We start from the raw sequence: 24994 nt of genomic DNA on the forward strand, positions 1-24994 counted from the left end.
GCTGGGATTGTCAGAATCGGAATATACAACAGTGCTACTAGTAACTCACTCTACTCAAGTCATTCATATGGTGAGTTTATTGTGAATTAAGAATACAGACAATGGTTAAATGATACATATGAAGGCTGTCACATATGCACTCTGTTTTCTGTTGTGCACTTGAGAGAAGCACTAATATAAACAAAGAAGCAAATAATTATATACAACTCCTTTCCCAGAAAATCTTTGAAGCAATTCTACCAGTATGGCAGATCGTTCTATGCATTTATCTATCTGGTAAATATATACATTAAAATTTATTTATCCACATTATAATAATTATTCTTTGTCAGCATGTTTTATTTTGGTATCTTAAAAATGTGAATTAGTTATATGGGTTTTGGTCTTGAGTTCATTCTGTTGGTTTTTTTACAATTCTTTTAAGGCTTAATGTGACCCACCACAACAATAAAAAAAAACAAGAAGAGAGGAAGTGTAAAGCATTAGTCTCTTTACAGTAGAATTTTATTTTGCTTTTTAAAATGCTTGTGGAATATACATATTACCTTAGAGGAAATAAAAATATTTTAATAAGAAGGCAAAACTGAGACAGAAAGGTCCAAAATATAAACAAGTAAGTGTAGTTCTCATGGTACTAGTTTATAGACCATTCTGGAAATAATCTATACTCTAAACATGATTGGTTTATTTTTGAGAAGCCTATTTAACAAGTCTTTCTGCTATCATCAAGCCTTTCAATGGTTTACTTTCATGGCTCACGTTTCTTTTAAACCTTTGCTAAAACTGTGTACCTGTAGTAAATGTTGCCTTTGGGGCAGATTTGCAGAAATCAGTATTTTTATTAGTGCACAGTATAGCACATCCATATACTAGAAAATTTAAATGTAGCAAATTCTGTTTAACTGTTTTCATAAATATCAGCTTTGGGTTTTGTTTCATTTCAATTATAGAAAATTAAGAAAACATTTTTTTCTCAGCATATGTAGATTATTTGATTTTCACTGGGAGTTGAGAAAAAACAATTTTCATTTGTCTTTATCTCCAGGAATATTAGATGGACTATCTTTTTCTTCTTCCAACAAGATTAGTTCAGTTCTTGCTGAAGATGTCACGATGGTTCGAGAAACAGGAACATTAGATGAGGCCCCATCAATTTCAGCTTTTTCACCTTCTGTTGTTTCTTTAGGCGATAAGCTTTCTTGTGCATCAAAAAAAATCTCAGGTTTATCTGACGGGCTGTCTTCATCTGAGATTCTTCCCTCTTTGTGACTTACCTCTTCTTTGTCAATAGACTTGGCCTTCTTGGAAGGAGATGTGAAACCAAGCTTGGGGAATCTAAACCACCCAGTTTTTTCAGCATGCTTAGAATAATCATTATCTGATGTGTCAGCAGGTTTCACATCTTCTGGAACTGATTTTTTTACTTCTGTTTTTGAATCTGTGCTTGTTTCACCACCAGAAGATGAAAACCCAATGCTTGGAAGCCAAAATTTGAATCTTCCAGGAGATCTTTTACCATCAGTCTTTTCTTTTTCTTTGGCTGTATCTTTTTCTTCATCTTCTAGTGCTTCAGCTACGTCCTCATCTTTAGAGAGAGAACCTGCAGTTATACCCTCTGGTGACTTATCAGGATAACTCTCTTCAGGTTTACTGGAAGGCTTTACTTCAATGGCAAATGTTTTTACCTTTGGCAAACTTACTTCTCCACAAGATTCTTCAGTGTCCCCGTGTGGTTTGTCAGACAGTTTAAGCTCAGCACTGCCAGTCCTCTGTGCTGCTTCACCAAAGCTTTCATCAACACATTTAGGTTTGCTCACTGGTTCATCTTCTGTCGAAGGTGACTGCTGGAGTAGCACTTCTAAGTTGCTGTGTGATTCAGGCAACTTCCCCTTGAGCAATGAGAATCCCAAAGTAGCAGTTTTGACTTCTGATGAGAGAATCTCTGATTCTTTCAGTATTTCAGTACTGTAAATCTCACATCTTTCAATTGCAACATGTTCAGGTTCTACTTTCTCACTCACTTCTTGGCCTTCTACATACGACCAATGGATGTCTTGCCCTGCATTTGAAAGGGAGGACTCTGTGCTGATAGTCATCTGTGCTGTTTTAATGTCAGGTTCCGTCAGTGTTAGAAATTTGCTTTTTGCTTTTTGAATACCCCCCTGTAAAGCCTCTGGTGTTTCTTCATGGAGAGCAGAGCTTGCGTGCAGTTGCACTACTTCAATGTCACCACTGGATCCCTTTTGATCTGTTACCACTGTTGACCGTGAAACATCAGCTTCAATTGGGAGAGCTTGGAAACCGAATCTTGGTATTTTTAGTTTGGGAATTTTTATATATACTTCTGGGCCACCTTGTGATTTTTCAACTGTTTCCACTGTTACTCTGGCAGATGGTTCCATATGATCTAGAGCTGGACTTTTTAGGCCAATGGATCCCTCTGATTTTTGAAACCGCATTTCTACTGTGCCTGTTTCAGTTTTAGACACTGAATCAGATTCTGACTTTAGCAAATGGACATCATCTTCAAAACCCTTTGCTTCTGAAGGCAACACTCCAAACTTGGGAATATTAAACTTGTATGTTTTAATTGTACTTGTTTCTGCTCTGTCCTCGACTTGCACTTTCCCTGCTGCAGACGTGTCCTTCTCAATGCTTTTAACTTGAAATTTCATTTCAGGATCTACTTTAGCAATTTTAACATCCATTTTCACTGCTGGAACTTCAACCTTTAAATCTTCCATCTTGGCTGTAACATAAACACCATCTTCTGATCCTTTTGTTGTAGACCATTCACATGTAGGCCTTTTCAATTGGCTTACTTCACTGTCTTTTCCTGTAATTTTCACCTCATCCTTCGTCTTTCCTTTTTTAAGTACTTCCTCTTGATTTTGAACATCTAGCTCTTCCTTTGGAAGACTAACATCTGTTTTCTCCTGTGTTGCATACAGAGTAATTTCAGCTGATGATGGTTTACATCCTACTCCTGCAGTCTTGAACTTAGTGGAACTTTCTACCTTTGGCATTTCTATATCCTGTGATTTGACTTTATGCTCTTCAAGAATCAGAGTACACGTAGGAAACGTATTTGTTAAACTGTTGTCTTTGTCAGTCTCTGAAGCACTTAGGTATGATTTAGACAACTCTGCTGAAGACACTGTGAAGTCTAAAGTGTGCATTTTTTGTCCTTCAGCGCCGCGCTTAACTATGTCTGCATAAGTGTCAGTTTTTTGAATATTGACTCTACTATCTGTTTTTTCTGGAGATAATGAAATATCTCCTTCCAGCTTTGGCAATCTAACATCAGAACTCTTCACAGAATCTCCTAATTTTGAAATCCTTTCTTCTCCAACAGTAATTTCAGTGACTGCTTGTGGTAATGAGAAGTCATTTTCAGGAATACTCGTTTCAGTTTGTACATTGGCAGAGGGAATGCCTGTCTGAGTTTTTTCTGTACTTCTTTTAGTATCAGCATCATCTTTTTTTCCCTTTAAGGATGTCCTGCCAAATGCAGGTATTCTGAATTTTGGCATTTTAAACCATCCCTGATGTTCTTCAATCTGAACTTCTTCAGCTTTTATTTCATGTTCTTCTTTGATTTCTTTCTCCTCAAGACTCTTGGTACCTTCCTCTGTCACTGGTTTAGACACTGACTGGGGGGTTATGTCTACTTTTGGAGCTTCAGTGCCAGGTGACAGAACTTGAGGTGTTTTTATCTTACAAGCATAAACACCTACTGCAGGATCTGACGTATGAGATATAAGTTCTGATGCTGGAACTCCCACAGCAATGTTGGCAATTTCATTTGTCATTTTTTCCTGGGGTAGCACAGCTTCTATTTTTGGAGAGCTGATCTCTGTCTCTGGGCCTCTCCCTTTTGTTAGGGAGATTCCAAACTTAGGCTTCTGGAATTTGGGCATTTTAATCTTCCCTTCAGGACCTTCCAATTTTGTCTTTCTTCCATCAACAACTGTTGATCTTTCTGTTACTATTTCAGGGCTCCTCAGTTCAACTGAAGTTTCTCCTTTGGAGAAGTCAATACCTGTTTTTTGGCTGGTATCTTCATCGGCAGAACTTGATTTTTGGACAGCCTGTTTAAAACTCCCCTCTGAGGGAGTCAGAGCAGCATCACTCTTTGCTGAACTGACTCCCATTTCAGTTTGGGAGGCTCCAGTTTCTATTTTGGAAAACTCCAGAGTGGGTATCTTAATATCAGCCAGTTTTATGCTTATTTGTGTCCCTTCTTCTGTCCTTTCAGAATGACTTTTTTCTACGTCAGGTATCTGTATTGAATCGTCACCCTCTCTTTCTGTTTTAGAAATAGTAGCATCAACTTCAGCTTTTGGTGAATGTGCCTGAGATTTGGGAACCTTGATCTTGGAGAGTGAAATTTTAGGCATAACAAATTGAGGCTTTTTTGTTGGACTTTTGTGTTCAACTTTTCCTACAGGTATTTCCGTATCAAGGGCTGACCCAGTACCTTGATGATCAGTTGCTGTTCCTCTTACTTCTGTGTCTGTTCTGCCTGATGTTATAGCAGGTTTTTGATCTTCTAAATTTGCTTCAGAATCTGTTTTAACACTTGCTTCCTTCTTTGGTGACCAGCTGAAGGATGGAAGTTTGAATTTTGGAATTTTGAAATGCCCTTCTTTCTCTTCTCCATCTCCATCTTGCTTTATTTCCCCTTTGATTTTCAGCGCTGCATCTGACTCCTGAATACCACTGTCTGGTTTTGGAATAGAAGTATCAGTTGATGGGAGGTGAACATCAGCCTCTGACGGCTTATTGTCGGCTTTGGTTATTTTGACTTTAGGGCTGTAAGTTCCTGTTCCTGTACCACATTCCACCTCCAAACTAGGTGCTTCAACAGCAATGTCAGCTATTTCTACCATTGCTTTTAGTTGGGGAACCTTGACTTCTGGTTTGGATTGGCTGATATCTTTTTCTGATCCTTTCCCTTTAGAATGTGTAATTCCAAACTTTGGCATTTGGAATTTAGGTGGTTTAATTTTCCCTTCAGGACCTTCAATTTTTATTTCTACATCACCCACACCAATTTCACTTGATGGTCTTTCAACACTTGTGTCAGGACTCTTCACCTCAAGGGAGCCTTCAGGTGTCATCTTAATATCCGAAGTGGAGAAGGTGGCATTAGCAGCAGCTGATTTCAATGTCAGGTCATCTTCCTCATACGTAGGAATTACGACCTCACCTGTATGCATGCTAATATCCATCTCTACTTTGGCAGCTTTGACTTGCGGTTTGGAAAATTCCAAAGTTGGGAGCGTAACTTTTGGCGTTTTCATGCCCATTCCTGCCCCTTCTCCACTGCTTTCTTGCTTAGATTTCTGTACTGAAACATCATCTTTTTCTTGTTTCGAACCACAAACCTCAGTTTCCAATACGGGCAGAGAGACTTGGAGTTTCTGACCCTTCATTTTAGGGAATGAGATCTTTGGCATCATAAATTGAGACCTCTTGGTTTTGCCCTTTTCACTGTCTTTTTCTGTTGATGCGTCAAATTCCACCTGAAGGTATTGATTCTCGGGGGTAGGAAATGTTAATTCAGATTCTATCTCTCCAGATAAACTTGGCAAAGTGGGTCCTTCCAGATGACCCTCAACTTCAGAAGGAACAATAGTTTCTTTCTTTGGTGACCAACTAAAAGAAGGTAATTTGAATTTTGGTGTTCTAAATTTGTTTTCTTTCTCCTCAGCATCCTTCTCTCCTGAAACTATTTCCTGTTCTGCCTTCTTCTCTAAATCTGGGCTACAGATTTCCACTTCTAATTTTGGCATGGTAGCTTCTGTTGTTGGGAGACTAACATCGAACTTGGGTGTATACAGAACAACGTCAGGTGAAGACTTGTGCATCTTTACACTTAACTCAGCATCAGGAATCTGAGTTGGTTTTTCAGTATTGGTGTAAGTCATATCAGATGTTATTCTTCCCTGGAAAGTTTCACATTCAACTATGGAACCACTATCACTTTCTGATGGTTTTCCCTTAGACTGAGAAACTCCAAATTTTGGGGCCCCAAATTTAGGAATTTTAACTAAAAATTCAATGTCACCCCCACATGATTCAGCAGCTGGCGTTTCCTCTTCTGCCTTCAGATGTCGTTGCTGCACAGAACCATCTTCCTTTAAAATTCCAACATCCGTTATTGAAATTTTCTCATCAGAAAGAGGTGAAATTTTTGAATCAGTATCTGCAAGATTAATTTGATATTTAGTAAGAGTAACATCTCCTTTTGGTAATGGGGAATCCTCTAGAATTTTAGAAGGACCAATATCAATTTTGGAGAAACCCAAGCTAGGAAATCTAAAATTAGCATGGCCAGAGCCACTCTCACCCGTAATGTCAGGAAGATGTTTAGATCTGACAGTACCTGACAGAACAGCAGGACTTCCCTCCGTTACTGAAAAACAACTAGATTCTAAAACAGAAATGTCAACTTCTGATTCACACGGTATTTGTTTAGCACTTTTAGAAAGAGAAAACTTAGGAATTCTAAACAGAGAACTTTTAGGTTTACCTATCTCATCCTCTTTTCCGGAAGGAGAATCTGCAACCGCATCAAGGACAGGCACTTGGATCTCAGCTGTGGCAAGAGGGACATCGACTTTGACACTTCCAGAGGGCACCGTGACTTGGGATTCCTTGAGGGTGATGTCCACATTGGCGGCCACGGTGCCTTTGGCCTCTTTGCTGCTGGACCAGCCAAAGGAGGGCATGCCGAACTTGGGCATCTTGAACTTGCCGTCCTTGGTCTTTGAGACCTCTTTCTCTGGGGCTTTTGCTTCCCCTTCGAGGGTGAGGGCTGCCTCAGGTGCCTGCAGGTCGAGGCTGGCCTTTGGGGGGGTGACGTCAACAGACGGGAGGCTGATGTCCAGCTTGGGAGCTTTGATGTCCACTGTGGGCATTTTGAGGGAGGGCTTCTCAACCTTGCACTCGGCCCCTTCTACTTTGGCGCTGGGGAGTTCCCCTGTGGCCGTGACGGTGGCAGAAGGGAGGTCAACCTCTGCAGTGGGCAGGCTGACTTGACCTTCCAGCCCTTCCACCTTGGGAGTGGACACTCCAAATTTGGGCTTGTCGAACTTGGGCATCTTAAACTTCCCTTTCAAGCCAGTAGCTTTCAGCTCAGCTCCATCAAGCGAACCTTCACCAGAGGGCACTTTGAGGTCTATCTCAGGTGCCTGGAGCTCGATGGAGCCTTCAGCGGAGGGCATCTTGATGTCAGGGGCTGCCATGCTGATGGTGCCTGTGCCGACCTGGACATCCACCTCTGGCAGGCTGGCGTCGACTTTGGGAAGGCTGACTTCTGCATCCACTTTGGGAGGCTCGACAGTGGGCTTGGAGAAGGCCACACTGGGCACCTTGACTTTGGGCATTTGTATTTTCATGCTAGGGCCCTCAACTTTGCCAGCAGCCACGTCCAGACCACCTTGGGCTTTGGGGCCCTGCAGGACGAGTTCGCCCTGCTGGCCTTCTGCCTGAGCTTTGGGCAGCGAGACCTCTGCCTTTGGCAGCGAGACCTGCACGTGGGGAGCTTTGACTTTGGGGAGCTTGACGCTGGGCATCTTGACATCGGGCATCTTGAATCGGCCTTTCTCGCCATCTCCTGCAGCAGCCGTCTCGACGGCCACATCCGCGCAGGGCGCTTGGATCTCGGCCCCAGGCAGAGCGATGTCAACTTCAACACTTCCCGAGGGCACCTTGACTTGGGTTTCCTTGAGGCTGACGTCCACGTCGGCGTCGACGGTGCCTTTGGCCTCTTTGCTGCTGGACCAGCCAAAGGAGGGCATGCCGAACTTGGGCATCTTGAACTTGCCGTCCTTGGTCTTTGAGACCTCTTTCTCTGGGGCGTTTGCTTCCCCTTCGAGGGTGAGGGCTGCCTCGGGTGCCTGTAGGTCGAGGCTGGCCTTTGGGGGAGTAATGTCAAGAGACGGGAGGCTGATGTCCAGCTTGGGAGCTTTGATGTCCACTGTGGGCATTTTGAGGGAGGGCTTCTCAACCTCGCACTCGGCCCCTTCTACTGTGGCGCTGGGACCTTCCACTGCGGCCGTGACGGTGGCAGAAGGGAGGTCAACCTCTGCGGTGGGCAGGCTGACTTGACCTTCCAGCCCTTCCACTTTGGGAGCGGACACTCCAAATTTGGGCTTGTCGAACTTGGGCATCTTAAACTTCCCTTTCAGTCCAGTAGCTTTCAGCTCAGCTCCATCAAGCGAGCATTCGCCAGAGGGCACTTTGAGGTCTATCTCAGGTGCCTGGAGCTTGATGGAGCCTTCAGCGGAGGGCATCTTGATGTCAGGATCTGCCATGCTGATGGTGCCTGTGCCGACCTGGACATCCACCTCTGGGAGGCTGGCGTCGACTTTGGGAAGGCTGACTTCTGCATCCACTTTGGGAGGCTCGACAGTGGGCTTGGAGAAGGCCACACTGGGCACCTTGACTTTGGGCATTTGTATTTTCATGCTACCGCCCTCAACTTTGCCAGCAGCCACGTCCAGACCACCTTGGGCTTCGGGGCCCTGCAGGACGAGTTCGCCCTGCTGGCCTTCTGCCTGAGCTTTGGGCAGCGAGACCTCTGCCTTTGGCAGCGAGACCTGCACGTGGGGAGCTTTGACTTTGGGCAGCTTGACGCTGGGCATCTTGAATTGACCTTTCTCGCCATCTCCTGCAGCAGCCGTCTCGACGGCCACATCCACGCTGGGCGCTTGGATCTCAGCCGCAGGCAGAGTGACGTCAACTTCGATTCTTTTTGAGGGCACCTTGACTTGGGTTTCCTTGAGGCTGACGTCCACGTCAGCGGCCACAGTGCCTTTGGCCTCTCTGCTGCTGGACCAGCCAAAGGAGGGCATGCCGAACTTGGGCATCTTGAACTTGCCATCCTTGGTCTTTGAGACCTCTTTCTCTGGGGCTTTTGCTTCCCCTTCGAGGGTGAGGGTGACCTCGGGTCCCTGTAGGTCGAGGCTGGCCTTTGGGAGGGTGACATCAACGGATGGGAGGCTGATGTCCAGCTTGGGAGCTTTGATGTCCACTGTGGTCATTTTGAGGGAGGGCTTCTCAACCTCGCACTTGGCCCCTTCTACTGTGGCGCTGGGACCTTCCACTGCGGCCGTGACGGTGGCAGAGGGGAGGTCAACCTCTGCGGTGGGCAGGCTGACTTGACCTTCCAGCCCTTCCACTTTGGGAGCGGACACTCCAAATTTGGGCTTGTCGAACTTGGGCATCTTAAACTTCCCTTTCAAGCCAGTAGCTTTCAGCTCAGCTCCATCAAGCGAACCTTCGCCAGAGGGCACTTTGAGGTCTATCTCAGGTGCCTTTATCTCAAGGGATTCTTTGAGACAGGGCATCTTGATGTCAGGATCTGCCATGCTGATGGTGCCTGTGCCGACCTGGACATCCACCTCTGGGAGGCTGGCGTCGACTTTGGGAAGGCTGACTTCTGCATCCACTTTGGGAGGCTCGACAGTGGGCTTGGAGAAGGCCACACTGGGCACCTTGACTTTGGGCATTTGTATTTTCATGCTAGGGCCCTCAACTTTGCCAGCAGCCATGTCCAGACCACCTTGGGCTTCGGGGCCCTGCAGGACGAGTTCGCCCTGCTGGCCTTCTGCCTGAGCTTTGGGCAGCGAGACCTCTGCCTTTGGCAGCGAGACCTGCACGTGGGGAGCTTTGACTTTGGGCAGCTTGACGCTCGGCATCTTGACATCGGGCATCTTGAATCGGCCTTTCTCACCATCTCCTGCAGCAGCCATCTCGACGGTCACATCCGCGCAGGGCGCTTGGATCTCGGCCCCAGGCAGAGCAATGTCAACTTCAACACTTCCCGAGGGCACCTTGACTTGGGTTTCCTTGAGGCTGACGTCCACGTCAGTGGCCACTGTGTCTTTGGCCTCTCTGCTGCTGGACCAGCCAAAGGAGGGCATGCCGAACTTGGGCATCTTGAACTTGCCGTCCTTGGTCTTTGAGACCTCTTTCTCTGGGGCTTTTGCTTCCCCTTCGAGGGTGAGGGCTGCCTCGGGTGCCTGTAGGTCGAGGCTGGCCTTTGGGGGAGTGATGTCAAGAGACGGGAGGCTGATGTCCAGCTTGGGAGCTTTGATGTCCACTGTGGGCATTTTGAAGGAGGGCTTCTCAAACTCGCACTTTCCCCCTTCCACTTTGGCGCTGGGGAGTTCCCCTGTGGCCATGGCGGTGGCAGAAGGGAGGTCAACCTCTGCAGTGGGCAGGCTGACCTGGCCTTCCAGCCCTTCCACCTTGGGAGCGGACACTCCAAATTTGGGCTTGTCGAACTTGGGCATCTTAAACTTCCCTTTCAGTCCAGTAGCTTTCAGCTCAGCTCCATCAAGCGAACCTTCACCAGAGGGCACTTTGAGGTCTATCTCAGGTGCCTGGAGCTCGATGGAGCCTTCAGCGGAGGGCATCTTGATGTCAGGATCTGCCATGCTGATGGTGCCTGTGCCGACCTGGACATCCACCTCTGGGAGGCTGGCGTCGACTTTGGGAAGGCTGACTTCTGCATCCACTTTGGGAGGCTCGACAGTGGGCTTGGAGAAGGCCACACTGGGCACCTTGACTTTGGGCATTTGTATTTTCATGCTAGGGCCCTCAACTTTGCCAGCAGCCACGTCCAGACCACCTTGGGCTTCGGGGCCCTGCAGGACGAGTTCGCCCTGCTGGCCTTCTGCCTGAGCTTTGGGCAGCGAGACCTCTGCCTTTGGCAGCGAGACCTGCACGTGGGGAGCTTTGACTTTGGGGAACTTGACGCTGGGCATCTTGAATTGACCTTTCTCGCCATCTCCTGCAGCAGCCGTCTCGACGGCCACATCCACGCTGGGCGCTTGGATCTCAGCCGCAGGCAGAGTGACGTCAACTTCGATTCTTTTTGAGGGCACCTTGACTTGGGTTTCCTTGAGGCTGACGTCCACGTCAGCGGCCACAGTGCCTTTGGCCTCTCTGCTGCTGGACCAGCCAAAGGAGGGCATGCCGAACTTGGGCATCTTGAACTTGCCGTCCTTGGTCTTTGAGACCTCTTTCTCTGGGGCTTTTGCTTCCCCTTCGAGGGTGAGGGTGACCTCGGGTCCCTGTAGGTCGAGGCTGGCCTTTGGGAGGGTGACATCAACGGATGGGAGGCTGATGTCCAGCTTGGGAGCTTTGATGTCCACTGTGGTCATTTTGAGGGAGGGCTTCTCAACCTCGCACTTGGCCCCTTCTACTGTGGCGCTGGGACCTTCCACTGCGGCCGTGACGGTGGCAGAGGGGAGGTCAACCTCTGCGGTGGGCAGGCTGACTTGACCTTCCAGCCCTTCCACTTTGGGAGCGGACACTCCAAATTTGGGCTTGTCGAACTTGGGCATCTTAAACTTCCCTTTCAAGCCAGTAGCTTTCAGCTCAGCTCCATCAAGCGAACCTTCGCCAGAGGGCACTTTGAGGTCCATCTCAGGCGCCTTTATCTCAAGGGAGCCTTCAGCGGAGGGCATCTTGATGTCAGGGGCTGCCATGCTGATGGTGCCTGTGCCGACCTGGACATCCACCTCTGGGAGGCTGGCGTCGACTTTGGGAAGGCTGACTTCTGCATCCACTTTGGGAGGCTCGACAGTGGGCTTGGAGAAGGCCACACTGGGCACCTTGACTTTGGGCATTTGTATTTTCATGCTAGGGCCCTCAACTTTGCCAGCAGCCATGTCCAGGCCACCTTGGGCTTCGGGGCCCTGCAGGACGAGTTCGCCCTGCTGGCCTTCTGCCTGAGCTTTGGGCAGCGAGACCTCTGCCTTTGGCAGCGAGACCTGCACGTGGGGAGCTTTGACTTTGGGCAGCTTGACGCTCGGCATCTTGACATCGGGCATCTTGAATCGGCCTTTCTCACCATCTCCTGCAGCAGCCATCTCGACGGTCACATCCGCGCAGGGCGCTTGGATCTCGGCCCCAGGCAGAGCAATGTCAACTTCAACACTTCCCGAGGGCACCTTGACTTGGGTTTCCTTGAGGCTGACGTCCACGTCAGTGGCCACTGTGTCTTTGGCCTCTCTGCTGCTGGACCAGCCAAAGGAGGGCATGCCGAACTTGGGCATCTTGAACTTGCCGTCCTTGGTCTTTGAGACCTCTTTCTCTGGGGCTTTTGCTTCCCCTTCGAGGGTGAGGGCTGCCTCGGGTGCCTGTAGGTCGAGGCTGGCCTTTGGGGGAGTGATGTCAAGAGACGGGAGGCTGATGTCCAGCTTGGGAGCTTTGATGTCCACTGTGGGCATTTTGAAGGAGGGCTTCTCAAACTCGCACTTTCCCCCTTCCACTTTGGCGCTGGGGAGTTCCCCTGTGGCCATGGCGGTGGCAGAAGGGAGGTCAACCTCTGCAGTGGGCAGGCTGACCTGGCCTTCCAGCCCTTCCACCTTGGGAGCGGACACTCCAAATTTGGGCTTGTCGAACTTGGGCATCTTAAACTTCCCTTTCAGTCCAGTAGCTTTCAGCTCAGCTCCATCAAGCGAACCTTCACCAGAGGGCACTTTGAGGTCTATCTCAGGTGCCTGGAGCTCGATGGAGCCTTCAGCGGAGGGCATCTTGATGTCAGGATCTGCCATGCTGATGGTGCCTGTGCCGACCTGGACATCCACCTCTGGGAGGCTGGCGTCGACTTTGGGAGGCTCGACAGTGGGCTTGGAGAAGGCCACACTGGGCACCTTGACTTTGGGCATTTGTATTTTCATGCTAGGGCCCTCAACTTTGCCAGCAGCCACGTCCAGACCACCTTGGCCTTCGGGGGCCTGCAGGATGAGTTCGCCCTGCTGGCCTTCTGCCTGAGCTTTGGGCAGCGAGACCTCTGCCTTTGGCAGCGAGACCTGCACGTGGGGAGCTTTGACTTTGGGGAGCTTGACGCTGGGCATCTTGACATCGGGCATCTTGAATCGGCCTTTCTCGCCGTCTCCTGCAGCAGCCGTCTCGACGGCCACATCCGCGCAGGGCGCTTGGATCTCGGCGCCAGGCAGAGCGATGTCAACTTCAACACTTCCCGAGGGCACCTTGACTTGGGGTTCCTTGAGGCTGACGTCCACGTCAGCGGCCACAGTGCCTTTGGCCTCTCTGCTGCTGGACCAGCCAAAGGAGGGCATGCCGAACTTGGGCATCTTGAACTTGCCGTCCTTGGTCTTTGAGACCTCTTTCTCTGGGGCTTTTGCTTCCCCTTCGAGGGTGAGGGTGACCTCGGGTCCCTGTAGGTCGAGGCTGGGTTTTGGGAGGGTGACATCAACGGATGGGAGGCTGATGTCCACCTTGGGAGCTTTGATGTCCACTGTGGTCATTTTGAGGGAGGGCTTCTCAACCTCGCACTTGGCCCCTTCTACTGTGGCGCTGGGACCTTCCACTGCGGCCGTGACGGTGGCAGAAGGGAGGTCAACCTCTGCAGTGGGCAGGCTGACTTGACCTTCCAGCCCTTCCACTTTGGGAGCGGACACTCCAAATTTGGGCTTGTCGAACTTGGGCATCTTAAACTTCCCTTTCAGTCCAGTAGCTTTCAGCTCAGCTCCATCAAGCGAACCTTCACCAGAGGGCACTTTGAGGTCTATCTCAGGTGCCTGGAGCTCGATGGAGCCTTCAGCGGAGGGCATCTTGATGTCAGTGGCTGCCATGCTGATAGTGCCTGTGCCGACCTGGACATCCACCTCTGGCAGGCTGGCGTCGACTTTGGGAAGGCTGACCTCTGCATCCACTTTGGGAGGCTCGACAGTGGGCTTGGAGAAGGCCACACTGGGCACCTTGACTTTGGGCATTTGTATTTTCATGCTAGGGCCCTCAGCTTTGCCAGCAGCCATGTCCAGACCACCTTGGGCTTCGGGACCTTGCAGGATGAGTTTGCCCTGCTGGCCTTCTGCCTGAGCTTTGGGCAGCGAGAGCTCTGCCTTTGGCAGCGAGACCTGCACGTGGGGAGCTTTGACTTTGGGCAGCTTGACGCTGGGCATCTTGACATCGGGCATCTTGAATCGTCCTTTCTCGCCATCTCCTGCAGCAGCCGTCTCAACGGTCACATCCGCGCAGGGCGCTTGGATCTCGGCCCCAGGCAGAGCGATGTCACCTTCAACACTTCCCGAGGGCACCTTGACTTGGGTTTCCTTGAGGCTGACGTCCACGTCAGTGGCCACAGTGCCTTTGGCCTCTCTGCTGCTGGACCAGCCAAAGGAGGGCATGCCGAACTTGGGCATCTTGAACTTGCCGTCCTTGGTCTTTGAGACCTCTTTCTCTGGGGCTTTTGCTTCCCCTTCGAGGGTGAGGGTGACCTCGGGTGCCTGTAGGTCGAGGCTGGCTTTTGGAGGGGTGACGTCAAGAGACGGGAGGCTGATGTCCAGCTTGGGAGCTTTGATGTCCACTGTGGGCATTTTGAGGGAGGGCTTCTCAACCTCGCACTTTCCCCCTTCCACTTTGGCGCTGGGGAGTTCCCCTGTGGCCATGGCGGTGGCAGAAGGGAGGTCAACCTCTGCGGTGGGCAGGCTGACCTGGCCTTCCAGCCCTTCCACCTTGGGAGCGGACACTCCAAATTTGGGCTTGTCGAACTTGGGCATCTTAAACTTCCCTTTCAGGCCAGTAGCTTTCAGCTCAGCTCCATCAAGTGAACCTTCACCAGAGGGCACTTCGAGGTCTATCTCGGGCGCCTGTATCTCAAGGGAGCCTTCGACACAGGGCATCTTCTCGCCAGGATCTGCCATGCTGATGGTGCCTGTGCCGACCTGGACATCCACCTCTGGGAGGCTGGCGTCGACTTTGGGAAGGCTGACTTCTGCATCCACTTTGGGAGGCTCGACAGTGGGCTTGGAGAAGGCCACACTGGGCACCTTGACTTTGGGCATTTGTATTTTCATGCTACCGCCCTCAACTTTTCCAGCAGCCACGTCCAGGCCACCTTGGCCTTCGGGGCCCTGCAGGACGAGTTCGCCCTGCTGGCCTTCTGCCTGAGCTTTGGGCAGCGAGACCTCTGCCTTTGGCAGCGAGACCTGCACGTGGGGAGCTTTGACTTTGGGCAGCTTGACGCTGGGCATCTTGAATCGGCCTTTCTCGCCATCTCCTGCAGCAGCCGTCTCGACGGCCACATCCACGCTGGGCGCTTGGATCTCAGCCGCAGGCAGAGTGACATCAACTTCGATACTTTTTGAGGGCACTGTAACTTGTGTTTCCCTGAGGCTGACGTCCACGTCAGTGGCCACTGTGTCTTTGGCCTCTTTGCTGCTGGACCAGCCAAAGGAGGGCATGCCGAACTTGGGCATCTTGAACTTGCTGTCCTTGGTCTTTGAGACCTCTTTCTCTGGGGCTTTTGCTTCCCCTTCGAGGGTGAGGGCTGCCTCAGGTGCCTGCAGGTCGAGGCTGGCCTTTGGGAGGGTGACGTCAAGAGGCGGGAGGCTGATGTCCAGCTTGGGAGCTTTGATGTCCACTGTGGGCATTTTGAGGGAAGGCTTCTCAACTTTGCACTCGGCCTCTTCCACTTTGGCGCTGGGGAGTTCCGCTGTGGCCATGACGGTGGCAGAGGGGAGGTCAACCTCTGCGGTGGGCAGGCTGACTTGACCTTCCAGCCCTTCCACTTTGGGAGCGGACACTCCAAATTTGGGCTTGTCGAACTTGGGCATCTTAAACTTCCCTTTCAGTCCAGTAGCTTTCAGCTCAGCTGCATCAGGCGAACCATCACCAGAGGGCACTTTGAGGTCTATATCAGGTGCCTGGAGCTCGATGGAGCCTTCGGCGGAGGGCATCTTGATGTCAGGATCTGCCATGCTGATGGTGCCGGTGCCGACCTGGACATCCACCTCTGGGAGGCTGGCGTCGACTTTGGGAAGGCTGACTTCTGCATCCACTTTGGGAGGCTCGACAGTGGGCTTGGAGAAGGCCACACTGGGCACCTTGACTTTGGGCATTTGTATTTTCATGCTAGGGCCCTCAACTTTGCCAGCAGCCACGTCCAGGCCACCTTGGCCTTCGGGGGCCTGCAGGACGAGGTCGCCCTGCTGGCCGTCTGCCTGAGCTTTGGGCAGCGAGACCTCTGCCTTTGGCAGCGAGACCTGCACGTGGGGAGCTTTGACTTTGGGGAGCTTGACGCTGGGCATCTTGACATCGGGCATCTTGAATCGGCCTTTCTCGCCGTCTCCTGCAGCAGTCGTCTCGACAGCCACATCCGCACAGGGCGCTTGGATCTCGGCGCCAGGCAGAGCGATGTCAACTTCAACACTTCCCGAGGGCACCTTGACTTGGGTGTCCTTGAGGCTGACGTCCACGTCGGTGTTGACGGTGCCTTTGGCCTCTCTGCTGCCGGACCAGCCAAAGGAGGGCATGCCGAACTTGGGCATCTTGAACTTGCCATCCTTGGTCTTTGAGACCTCTTTCTCTGGGGCTTTTGCTTCCCCTTCGAGGGTGAGGGCTGCCTCGGGTGCCTGTAGGTCGAGGCTGGGTTTTGGGAGGGTGACATCAACGGATGGGAGGCCGATGTCCAGCTTGGGAGCTTTGATGTCCACTGTGGGCGTTTTGAGGGAAGGCTTCTCAACCTCGCACTCGGCCCTTTCTACTGTGGCGCTGGGAACTTCCACTGCGGCCGTGACGGTGGCAGAGGGGAGGTCAACCTCTGCGGTGGGCAGGCTGACTTGACCTTCCAGCCCTTCCACTTTGGGAGCGGACACTCCAAATTTGGGCTTGTCGAACTTGGGCATCTTAAACTTCCCTTTCAAGCCAGTAGCTTTTAACTCAGCTCCATCAAGCGAGCCTTCGCCAGAGGGCACTTTGAGGTCTATCTCAGGTGCCTTTATCTCAAGGGATTCTTTGAGACAGGGCATCTTGATGTCAGGATCTGCCATGCTGATGGTGCCGGTGCCGACCTGGACATCCACCTCTGGCAGGCCGGCGTCGACTTTGGGAAGGCTGACTTCTGCATCCACTTTGGGAGGCTCGACAGTGGGCTTGGAGAAGACCACACTGGGCACCTTGACTTTGGGCATTTGTATTTTCATGCTAGGGCCCTCAACTTTGGCAGCAGCCACGTCCAGGCCACCTTCGCCTTCGGGGGCCTGCAGGACGAGTTCGCCCTGCTGGCTTTCTGCCTGAGCTTTGGGCAGCGAGACCTCTGCCTTTGGCAGCGAGACCTGCACGTGGGGAGCTTTGACTTTGGGGAGCTTGATGCTGGGCATCTTGACATCGGGCATCTTGAATCGGCCTTTCTCGCCGTCTCCTGCAGCAGCCATCTCGATGGTCACATCCACGCAGGGCGCTTGGATCTCAGCCCCAGGCAGAGCGACATCTACTTCGAAACTTCCCGAGGGCACTGTGACTTGGGGTTCCTTGAGGCTGACGTCCACGTCAGCGGCCACAGTGCCTTTGGCCTCTCTGCTGCTGGACCAGCCAAAGGAGGGCATGCCGAACTTGGGCATCTTGAACTTGCCGTCCTTGGTCTTTGAGACCTCTTTCTCTGGGGCTTTTGCTTCCCCTTCGAGGGTGAGGGCTGCCTCGGGTGCCTGCAGGTCGAGGCTGGCCTTTGGGGGGGTGACGTCAAGAGACGGGAGGCTGATGTCCAGCTTGGGAGCTTTGATGTCCACTGAGGGCATTTTGAGGGAGGGCTTCTCAACCTCGCACTCGGCCTCTTCCACTTTGGCGCTGGGGAGTTCCCCTGTGGCCGTGACGGTGGCAGAGGGGAGGTCAACCTCTGCAGTGGGCAGGCTGACCTGGCCTTCCAGCCCTTCTACCTTGGGAGTGGACACTCCAAATTTGGGCTTATTGAACTTGGGCATCTTAAACTTCCCTTTCAGGCCAGTAGCTTTCAGCTCAGCTCCATCAAGCGAACCTTCACCAGATGGCACTTTGAGGTCTATCTCAGGTGCCTGGAGCTCGATGGAGCCTTCAGCGGAGGGCATCTTGATGTCAGGGGCTGCCATGCTGATAGTGCCTGTGCCGACCTGGACATCCACCTCTGGGAGGCTGGCGTCGACTTTGGGAAGGCTGACTTCTGCATCCACTTTGGGAGGCTCGACAGTGGGCTTGGAGAAGGCCACACTGGGCACCTTGACTTTGGGCATTTGTATTTTCATGCTACCGCCCTCAACTTTGGCAGCAGCCACGTCCAGGCCACCTTCGCCTTCAGGGCCCTGCAGGACGAGTTCGCCCTGCTGGCTTACTGCCTGAGCTTTGGGCAGCGAGACCTCTGCCTTTGGCAGTGAGACCTGCACGTGGGGAGCTTTGACTTTGGGCAGCTTGACGCTGGGCATCTTGACATCGGGCATCTTGAATCGGCCTTTCTCGCCATCTCCTGCAGCAGCCATCTCGACGGCCACATCCGCGCAGGGCGCTTGGATCTCGGCCCCAGGCAGAGCGACATCAACTTCGAAACTTCCCGAGGGCACTGTGACTTGGGGTTCCTTGAGGCTGACGTCCACGTCAGCGGCCACAGTGCCTTTGGCCTCTCTGCTGCTGGACCAGCCAAAGGAGGGCATGCCGAACTTGGGCATCTTGAACTTGCCATCCTTGGTCTTTGAGACCTCTTTCTCTGGGGCTTTTGCTTCCCCTTCGAGGGTGAGGGCTGCCTCGGGTGCCTGTAGGTCGAGGCTGGCCTTTGGGGGGGTGACGTCAAGAGACGGGAGGCTGATGTCCACCTTTGGAGCTTTGATGTCCACTGTGGGCATTTTGAGGGTGGGCTTCTCAATCTCGCACTCGGCCTCTTCCACTTTGGCGCTGGGGACTTCCCCTGTGGCCGTGACGGTGGCAGAGGGGAGATCAACCTCTGTGGTTTGTAGGCTGACCTGACCTTCCAGCCCTTCCACCTTGGGAGCGGATACTCCAAATTTGGGCTTGTCAAACTTGGGCATCTTAAACTTCCCTTTCAAGCCAGTAGCTTTCAGCTCAGCTCCATCAAGCGAACCTTCACCAGAGGGCACTTTGAGGTCTATCTCAGGTGCCTGGAGCTCGATGGAGCCTTCAGCGGAGGGCATCTTGATGTCAGGGGCTGCCATGCTGATAGTGCCTGTGCCGACCTGGACATCCACCTCTGGGAGGCTGGCGTCGACTTTGGGAAGGCTGACTTCTGCATCCACTTTGGGAGGCTCGACAGTGGGCTTGGAGAAGGCCACACTGGGCACCTTGACTTTGGGCATTTGTATTTTCATGCTAGGGCCCTCAACTTTGCCAGCAGCCACGTCCAGACTACCTTGGGCTTCGGGGCCCTGCAGGACGAGTTCGCCCTGCTGGCCTTCTGCCTGAGCTTTGGGCAGCGAGACCTGCACGTGGGGAGCTTTGACTTTGGGCAGCTTGACGCTCGGCATCTTGACATCGGGCATCTTGAATCGGCCTTTCTCACCATCTCCTGCAGCAGCCGTCTCGATGGTCACATCCACGCTGGGCGCTTGGATCTCAGCCGCAGGCAGAGTGACATCAACTTCGATACTTTTTGAGGGCACCGTAACTTGTGTTTCCTTGAGGCTGACGTCCACGTCAGCGGCCACAGTGCCTTTGGCCTCTCTGCTGCTGGACCAGCCAAAGGAGGGCATGCCGAACTTGGGCATCTTGAACTTGCCGTCCTTGGTCTTTGAGACCTCTTTCTCTGGGGCTTTTGCTTCCCCTTCGAGGGTGAGGGCTGCCTCGGGTGCCTGTAGGTCGAGGCTGGCCTTTGGGAGGGTGACATCAACGGATGGGAGGCTGATGTCCAGCTTGGGAGCTTTGATGTCCACTGTGGGCATTTTGAGGGACGGCTTCTCAACCTCGCACTTTCCCCCTTCCACTTTGGCGCTGGGGAGTTCCCCTGTGGCCGTGACGGTGGTAGAGGGGAGGTCAACCTCTGCGGTGCGCAGGCTGACCTGGCCTTCCAGCCCTTCCACCTTGGGAGCGGACACCCCAAATTTGGGCTTGTCGAACTTGGGCATCTTAAACTTCCCTTTCAGGCCAGTAGCTTTCAGCTCAGCTCCATCAAGCGAACCTTCACCAGAGGGCACTTTGAGGCCTATCTCAGGCGCCTTTATCTCAAGGGAGCCTTCGACACAGGGCATCTTCTCGCCAGGATCTGCCATGCTGATGGTGCCTGTGCCGACCTGGACATCCACCTCTGGGAGGCTGGCGTCGACTTTGGGAAGGCTGATTTCTGCATCCACTTTGGGAGGCTCGACAGTGGGCTTGGAGAAGGCCACACTGGGCACCTTGACTTTGGGCATTTGTATTTTCATGCTAGGGCCCTCAACTTTGCCAGCAGCCACGTCCAGGCCACCTTGGGCTTCAGGGCCCTGCAGGACGAGTTCGCCCTGCTGGCCTTCTGCCTGAGCTTTGGGCAGCGAGACCTCTGCCTTTGGCAGCGAGACTTGCACGTGGGGAGCTTTGACTTTGGGCAGCGTGATGCTGGGCATCTTGAATTTACCTTTCTCGCGGTCTCCTGCGGCAGCAGTCTCAATGGTCATGTCCTTGCCGGGTGCTTGGATCTCGTCCACTGGCAAAGCGACGTCAACTTCGACACTTCCCGAGGGCACCGTGACTTGGGTTTCCTTGAGGCTTACGTCCACGTCAGCGGCCACAGTGCCTTTGGCCTCTCTGCTGCTGGACCAGCCAAAGGAGGGCATGCCGAACTTGGGCATCTTGAACTTGCCGTCCTTGGTCTTTGAGACCTCTTTCTCTGGGGCTTTTGCTTCCCCTTCGAGGGTGAGGGTGACCTCGGGTGCCTGTAGGTCGAGGCTGGGTTTTGGGAGGGTGACATCAACGGATGGGAGGCTGATGTCCAGCTTGGGAGCTTTGATGTCCACTGTGGGCATTTTGAGGGAGGGCTTCTCAACCTCGCACTCGGCCCCTTCTACTGTGGCGCTGGGAACTTCCACTGCGGCCGTGACGGTGGCAGAAGGGAGGTCAACCTCTGCGGTGGGCAGGCTGACTTGACCTTCCAGCCCTTCCACTTTGGGAGCGGACACTCCAAATTTGGGCTTGTCGAACTTGGGCATCTTAAACTTCCCTTTCAAGCCAGTAGCTTTCAGCTCAGCTCCATCAAGCGAACCTTCGCCAGAGGGCACTTTGAGGTCTATCTCAGGTGCCTTTATCTCAAGGGATTCTTTGAGACAGGGCATCTTGATGTCAGGATCTGCCATGCTGATGGTGCCTGTGCTGACCTGGACATCCACCTCTGGGAGGCTGGCGTCGACTTTGGGAAGGCTGACTTCTGCATCCACTTTGGGAGGCTCGACAGTGGGCTTGGAGAAGGCCACACTGGGCACCTTGACTTTGGGCATTTGTATTTTCATGCTAGGGCCCTCAACTTTGCCAGCAGCCACGTCCAGGCCACCTTGGGCTTCAGGGCCCTGCAGGACGAGTTCGCCCTGCTGGCCTTCTGACTGAGCTTTGGGCAGCGAGATCTCTGCCTTGGGAAGCGAGACCTGCACGTGGGGAGCTTTGACTTTGGGCAGCTTGACGCTGGGCATCTTGACATCGGGCATCTTGAATCGTCCTTTCTCGCCATCTCCTGCAGCAGCCATCTCGACGGCCACATCCGCGCAGGGCGCTTGGATCTCGGCCCCAGGCAGAGCGACATCAACTTCGAAACTTCCCGAGGGCACTGTGACTTGGGGTTCCTTGAGGCTGACGTCCACGTCAGCGGCCACAGTGCCTTTGGCCTCTCTGCTGCTGGACCAGCCAAAGGAGGGCATGCCGAACTTGGGCATCTTGAACTTGCCATCCTTGGTCTTTGAGACCTCTTTCTCTGGGGCTTTTGCTTCCCCTTCGAGGGTGAGGGCTGCCTCGGGTGCCTGTAGGTCGAGGCTGGCCTTTGGGAGGGTGACATCAACGGATGGGAGGCTGATGTCCAGCTTGGGAGCTTTGATGTCCACTGTGGGCATTTTGAGGGACGGCTTCTCAACCTCGCACTTTCCCCCTTCCACTTTGGCGCTGGGGAGTTCCCCTGTGGCCGTGACGGTGGCAGAGGGGAGGTCAACCTCTGCGGTGCGCAGGCTGACCTGGCCTTCCAGCCCTTCCACCTTGGGAGCGGACACCCCAAATTTGGGCTTGTCGAACTTGGGCATCTTAAACTTCCCTTTCAGGCCAGTAGCTTTCAGCTCAGCTCCATCAAGCGAACCTTCGCCAGATGGCACTTTGAGGTCTATCTCAGGTGCCTTTATCTCAAGGGATTCTTTGAGACAGGGCATCTTGATGTCAGGATCTGCCATGCTGATGGTGCCTGTGCCGACCTGGACATCCACCTCTGGCAGGCTGGCGTCGACTTTGGGAAGGCTGACTTCTGCATCCACTTTGGGAGGCTCGACAGTGGGCTTGGAGAAGGCCACACTGGGCACCTTGACTTTGGGCATTTGTATTTTCATGCTAGGGCCCTCAACTTTGCCAGCAGCCACGTCCAGGCCACCTTGGCCTTCAGGGCCCTGCAGGACGAGGTCGCCCTGCTGGCCTCCTGCCTGAGCTTTGGGCAGCGAGACCTCTGCCTTTGGCAGTGAGACCTGCACGTGGGGAGCTTTGACTTTGGGCAGCTTGACGCTGGGCATCTTGACATCGGGCATCTTGAATCGGCCTTTCTCGCCGTCTCCTGCAGCAGTCGTCTCGACAGCCACATCCGCGCAGGGCGCTTGGATCTCGGCGCCAGGCAGAGCGATGTCAACTTCAACACTTCCCGAGGGCACCTTGACTTGGGTGTCCTTGAGGCTGACGTCCACGTCGGTGTTGACGGTGCCTTTGGCCTCTCTGCTGCTGGACCAGCCAAAGGAGGGCATGCCGAACTTGGGCATCTTGAACTTGCCGTCCTTGGTCTTTGAGACCTCTTTCTCTGGGGCTTTTGCTTCCCCTTCGAGGGTGAGGGCTGCCTCGGGTGCCTGTAGGTCGAGGCTGGCCTTTGGGAGGGTGACGTCAAGAGACGGGAGGCTGATGTCCAGCTTGGGAGCTTTGATGTCCACTGAGGGCATTTTGAGGGAGGGCTTCTCAACCTCGCACTCGGCCTCTTCCACTTTGGCGCTGGGGAATTCCCCTGTGGCCGTGACGGTGGCAGAGGGGAGGTCAACCTCTGCAGTGGGCAGGCTGACCTGGCCTTCCAGCCCTTCCACCTTGGGAGCGGACATTCCAAATTTGGGCTTATTGAACTTGGGCATCTTAAACTTCCCTTTCAGGCCAGTAGCTTTCAGCTCAGCTCCATCAAGCGAACCTTCACCAGATGGCACTTTGAGGTCCATCTCAGGCGCCTTTATCTCAAGGGAGCCTTCAGCGGAGGGCATCTTGATGTCAGGGGCTGCCATGCTGATGGTGCCTGTGCCGACCTGGACATCCACCTCTGGGAGGCTGGCGTCGACTTTGGGAAGGCTGACTTCTGCATCCACTTTGGGAGGCTCGACAGTGGGCTTGGAGAAGGCCACACTGGGCACCTTGACTTTGGGCATTTGTATTTTCATGCTAGGGCCCTCAACTTTGCCAGCAGCCACGTCCAGGCCACCTTCGCCTTCGGGGGCCTGCAGGACGAGGTCGCCCTGCTGGCTTTCTGCCTGAGCTTTGGGCAGCGAGACCTCTGCCTTTGGCAGCGAGACCTGCACGTGGGGAGCTTTGACTTTGGGCAGCTTGACGCTGGGCATCTTGATGTCGGGCATCTTGAATTGACCTTTCTCGCCATCTCCTGCAGCAGCCGTCTCGATGGTCACATCCACGCTGGGCGCTTGGATCTCGTCCGCTGGCAAAGCGACGTCAACTTCGACACTTCCCGAGGGCACTGTGACTTGGGTTTCCCTGAGGCTGACGTCCACGTCAGCGGCCACAGTGCCTTTGGCCTCTCTGCTGCTGGACCAGCCAAAGGAGGGCATGCCGAACTTGGGCATCTTGAACTTGCCGTCCTTGGTCTTTGAGACCTCTTTCTCTGGGGCTTTTGCTTCCCCTTCAATAATGAGGGCTCCCTCAGGTGCCTGCAGGTCAAGGCTGGCTTTTGAGTCGGTGATGTTGAATGTCTCTTTTTTCTCTGTGTCTTCCTCTACATTGTTTTCTGCTGTTTTCAGTGTGTCAGAATGTGTTTGCAGTTCTGCTTTAGCAGTACCTATTTCTAGACCTTTTACCTGCACTGATCCTGGTGCTCTGTCACCCATCATGTCTATATTTATTCCTATTTCTTCCTTTGGTTTTGGTGACATTCCTTTTTGTTTCTTTTTTCTGGATTTCGATGATGATTTTGGTGATTGTTTAGTTGGGGTTTGTTTCAGATCTGGTGTTTCCAAACTTGACTTTGATATCTGTGTAGTCATAGTCGATTCTTCAATTACAGAAAATCTTGATGTCGTTTCCTTTTCTTTTTCTTTTTCAATGCTTATTTCAACTTCAGGGCGTTGTATTGCATGAGAGAGAATGCCGTTTTTCATATCTTTTAAGTCTTTTTTAGAAGTTTCATGTACCTCCCCTGGTTTAATTTCATAAGCAGGAGATGTGGTATATTCAACAGTCAGTATTTCGGGATGTTCCAGGCTGATTTCTTCTTCATGTATTTTTTCTCTTTCAGATAACAGAGTAGTTTTTATTTCCTTTTTTGGCTTCTCTTGTGTTTCTGGTTTGGATCTGTGCATTTTGAATCCAATGCTAGGGAACTTCAGTTTCTTTTGGCTTCCTTTTTTGTCTTTGATATGGACTTCTTGTTGAAACTGAGACTCTGTGTCTGTGCTTGTAGGGGAAATATCCTGTGTAGCAGGTGTATATGCGTCTGATGTGCTATGAGATCTTCTGTGTGCTAGTATCTTTTTATTTTTGATAGATTGGAATTTTGGCCACGATAATCTATCTTTTTTAGGTCTCTTGCTTCTCCCTACCCTTTGGCTTACAATTAATGTTTCTCTGTCTTCGTCTGAAATGGCTTTTCCTGATGCGTGTAGCGTTTCTTCTGGAATGCTCTCACTGAGTTCATTTTCCTGAAAAAAAACAATTAACATTTATCAGATTAAAACTAAACTAAATATAGATGCAGCACAATGTCAAATACATACTATGAAATATGTAGGAAAATTTGCTTTTTAGTCACAGTATCTATATATTATATAATAGTTATATAATA

At 52.3% G+C, this 24994-nt stretch overlaps 1 protein-coding gene across 1 annotated transcript in view; it reads right to left on the minus strand.

The window, feature by feature from the left end:
- Nucleotides 1-42: 42 nt before the first annotated feature.
- LOC104068014 (protein AHNAK2) overlaps nucleotides 43-24994 on the minus strand; it is a 29423-nt gene continuing 4471 nt past the window's right edge. Inside the window, exon 7 of the mRNA XM_054066974.1 lies at nucleotides 43-24851. Coding sequence (XP_053922949.1) covers nucleotides 1026-24851 — 23826 coding nt within the window. The 3' untranslated portion in view covers nucleotides 43-1025. The remainder of the gene's footprint in view (nucleotides 24852-24994) is intronic.

Source organism: Cuculus canorus, chromosome 5, assembly GCF_017976375.1.
Source record: "Cuculus canorus isolate bCucCan1 chromosome 5, bCucCan1.pri, whole genome shotgun sequence".
Taxonomy (NCBI): domain Eukaryota; kingdom Metazoa; phylum Chordata; class Aves; order Cuculiformes; family Cuculidae; genus Cuculus; species Cuculus canorus.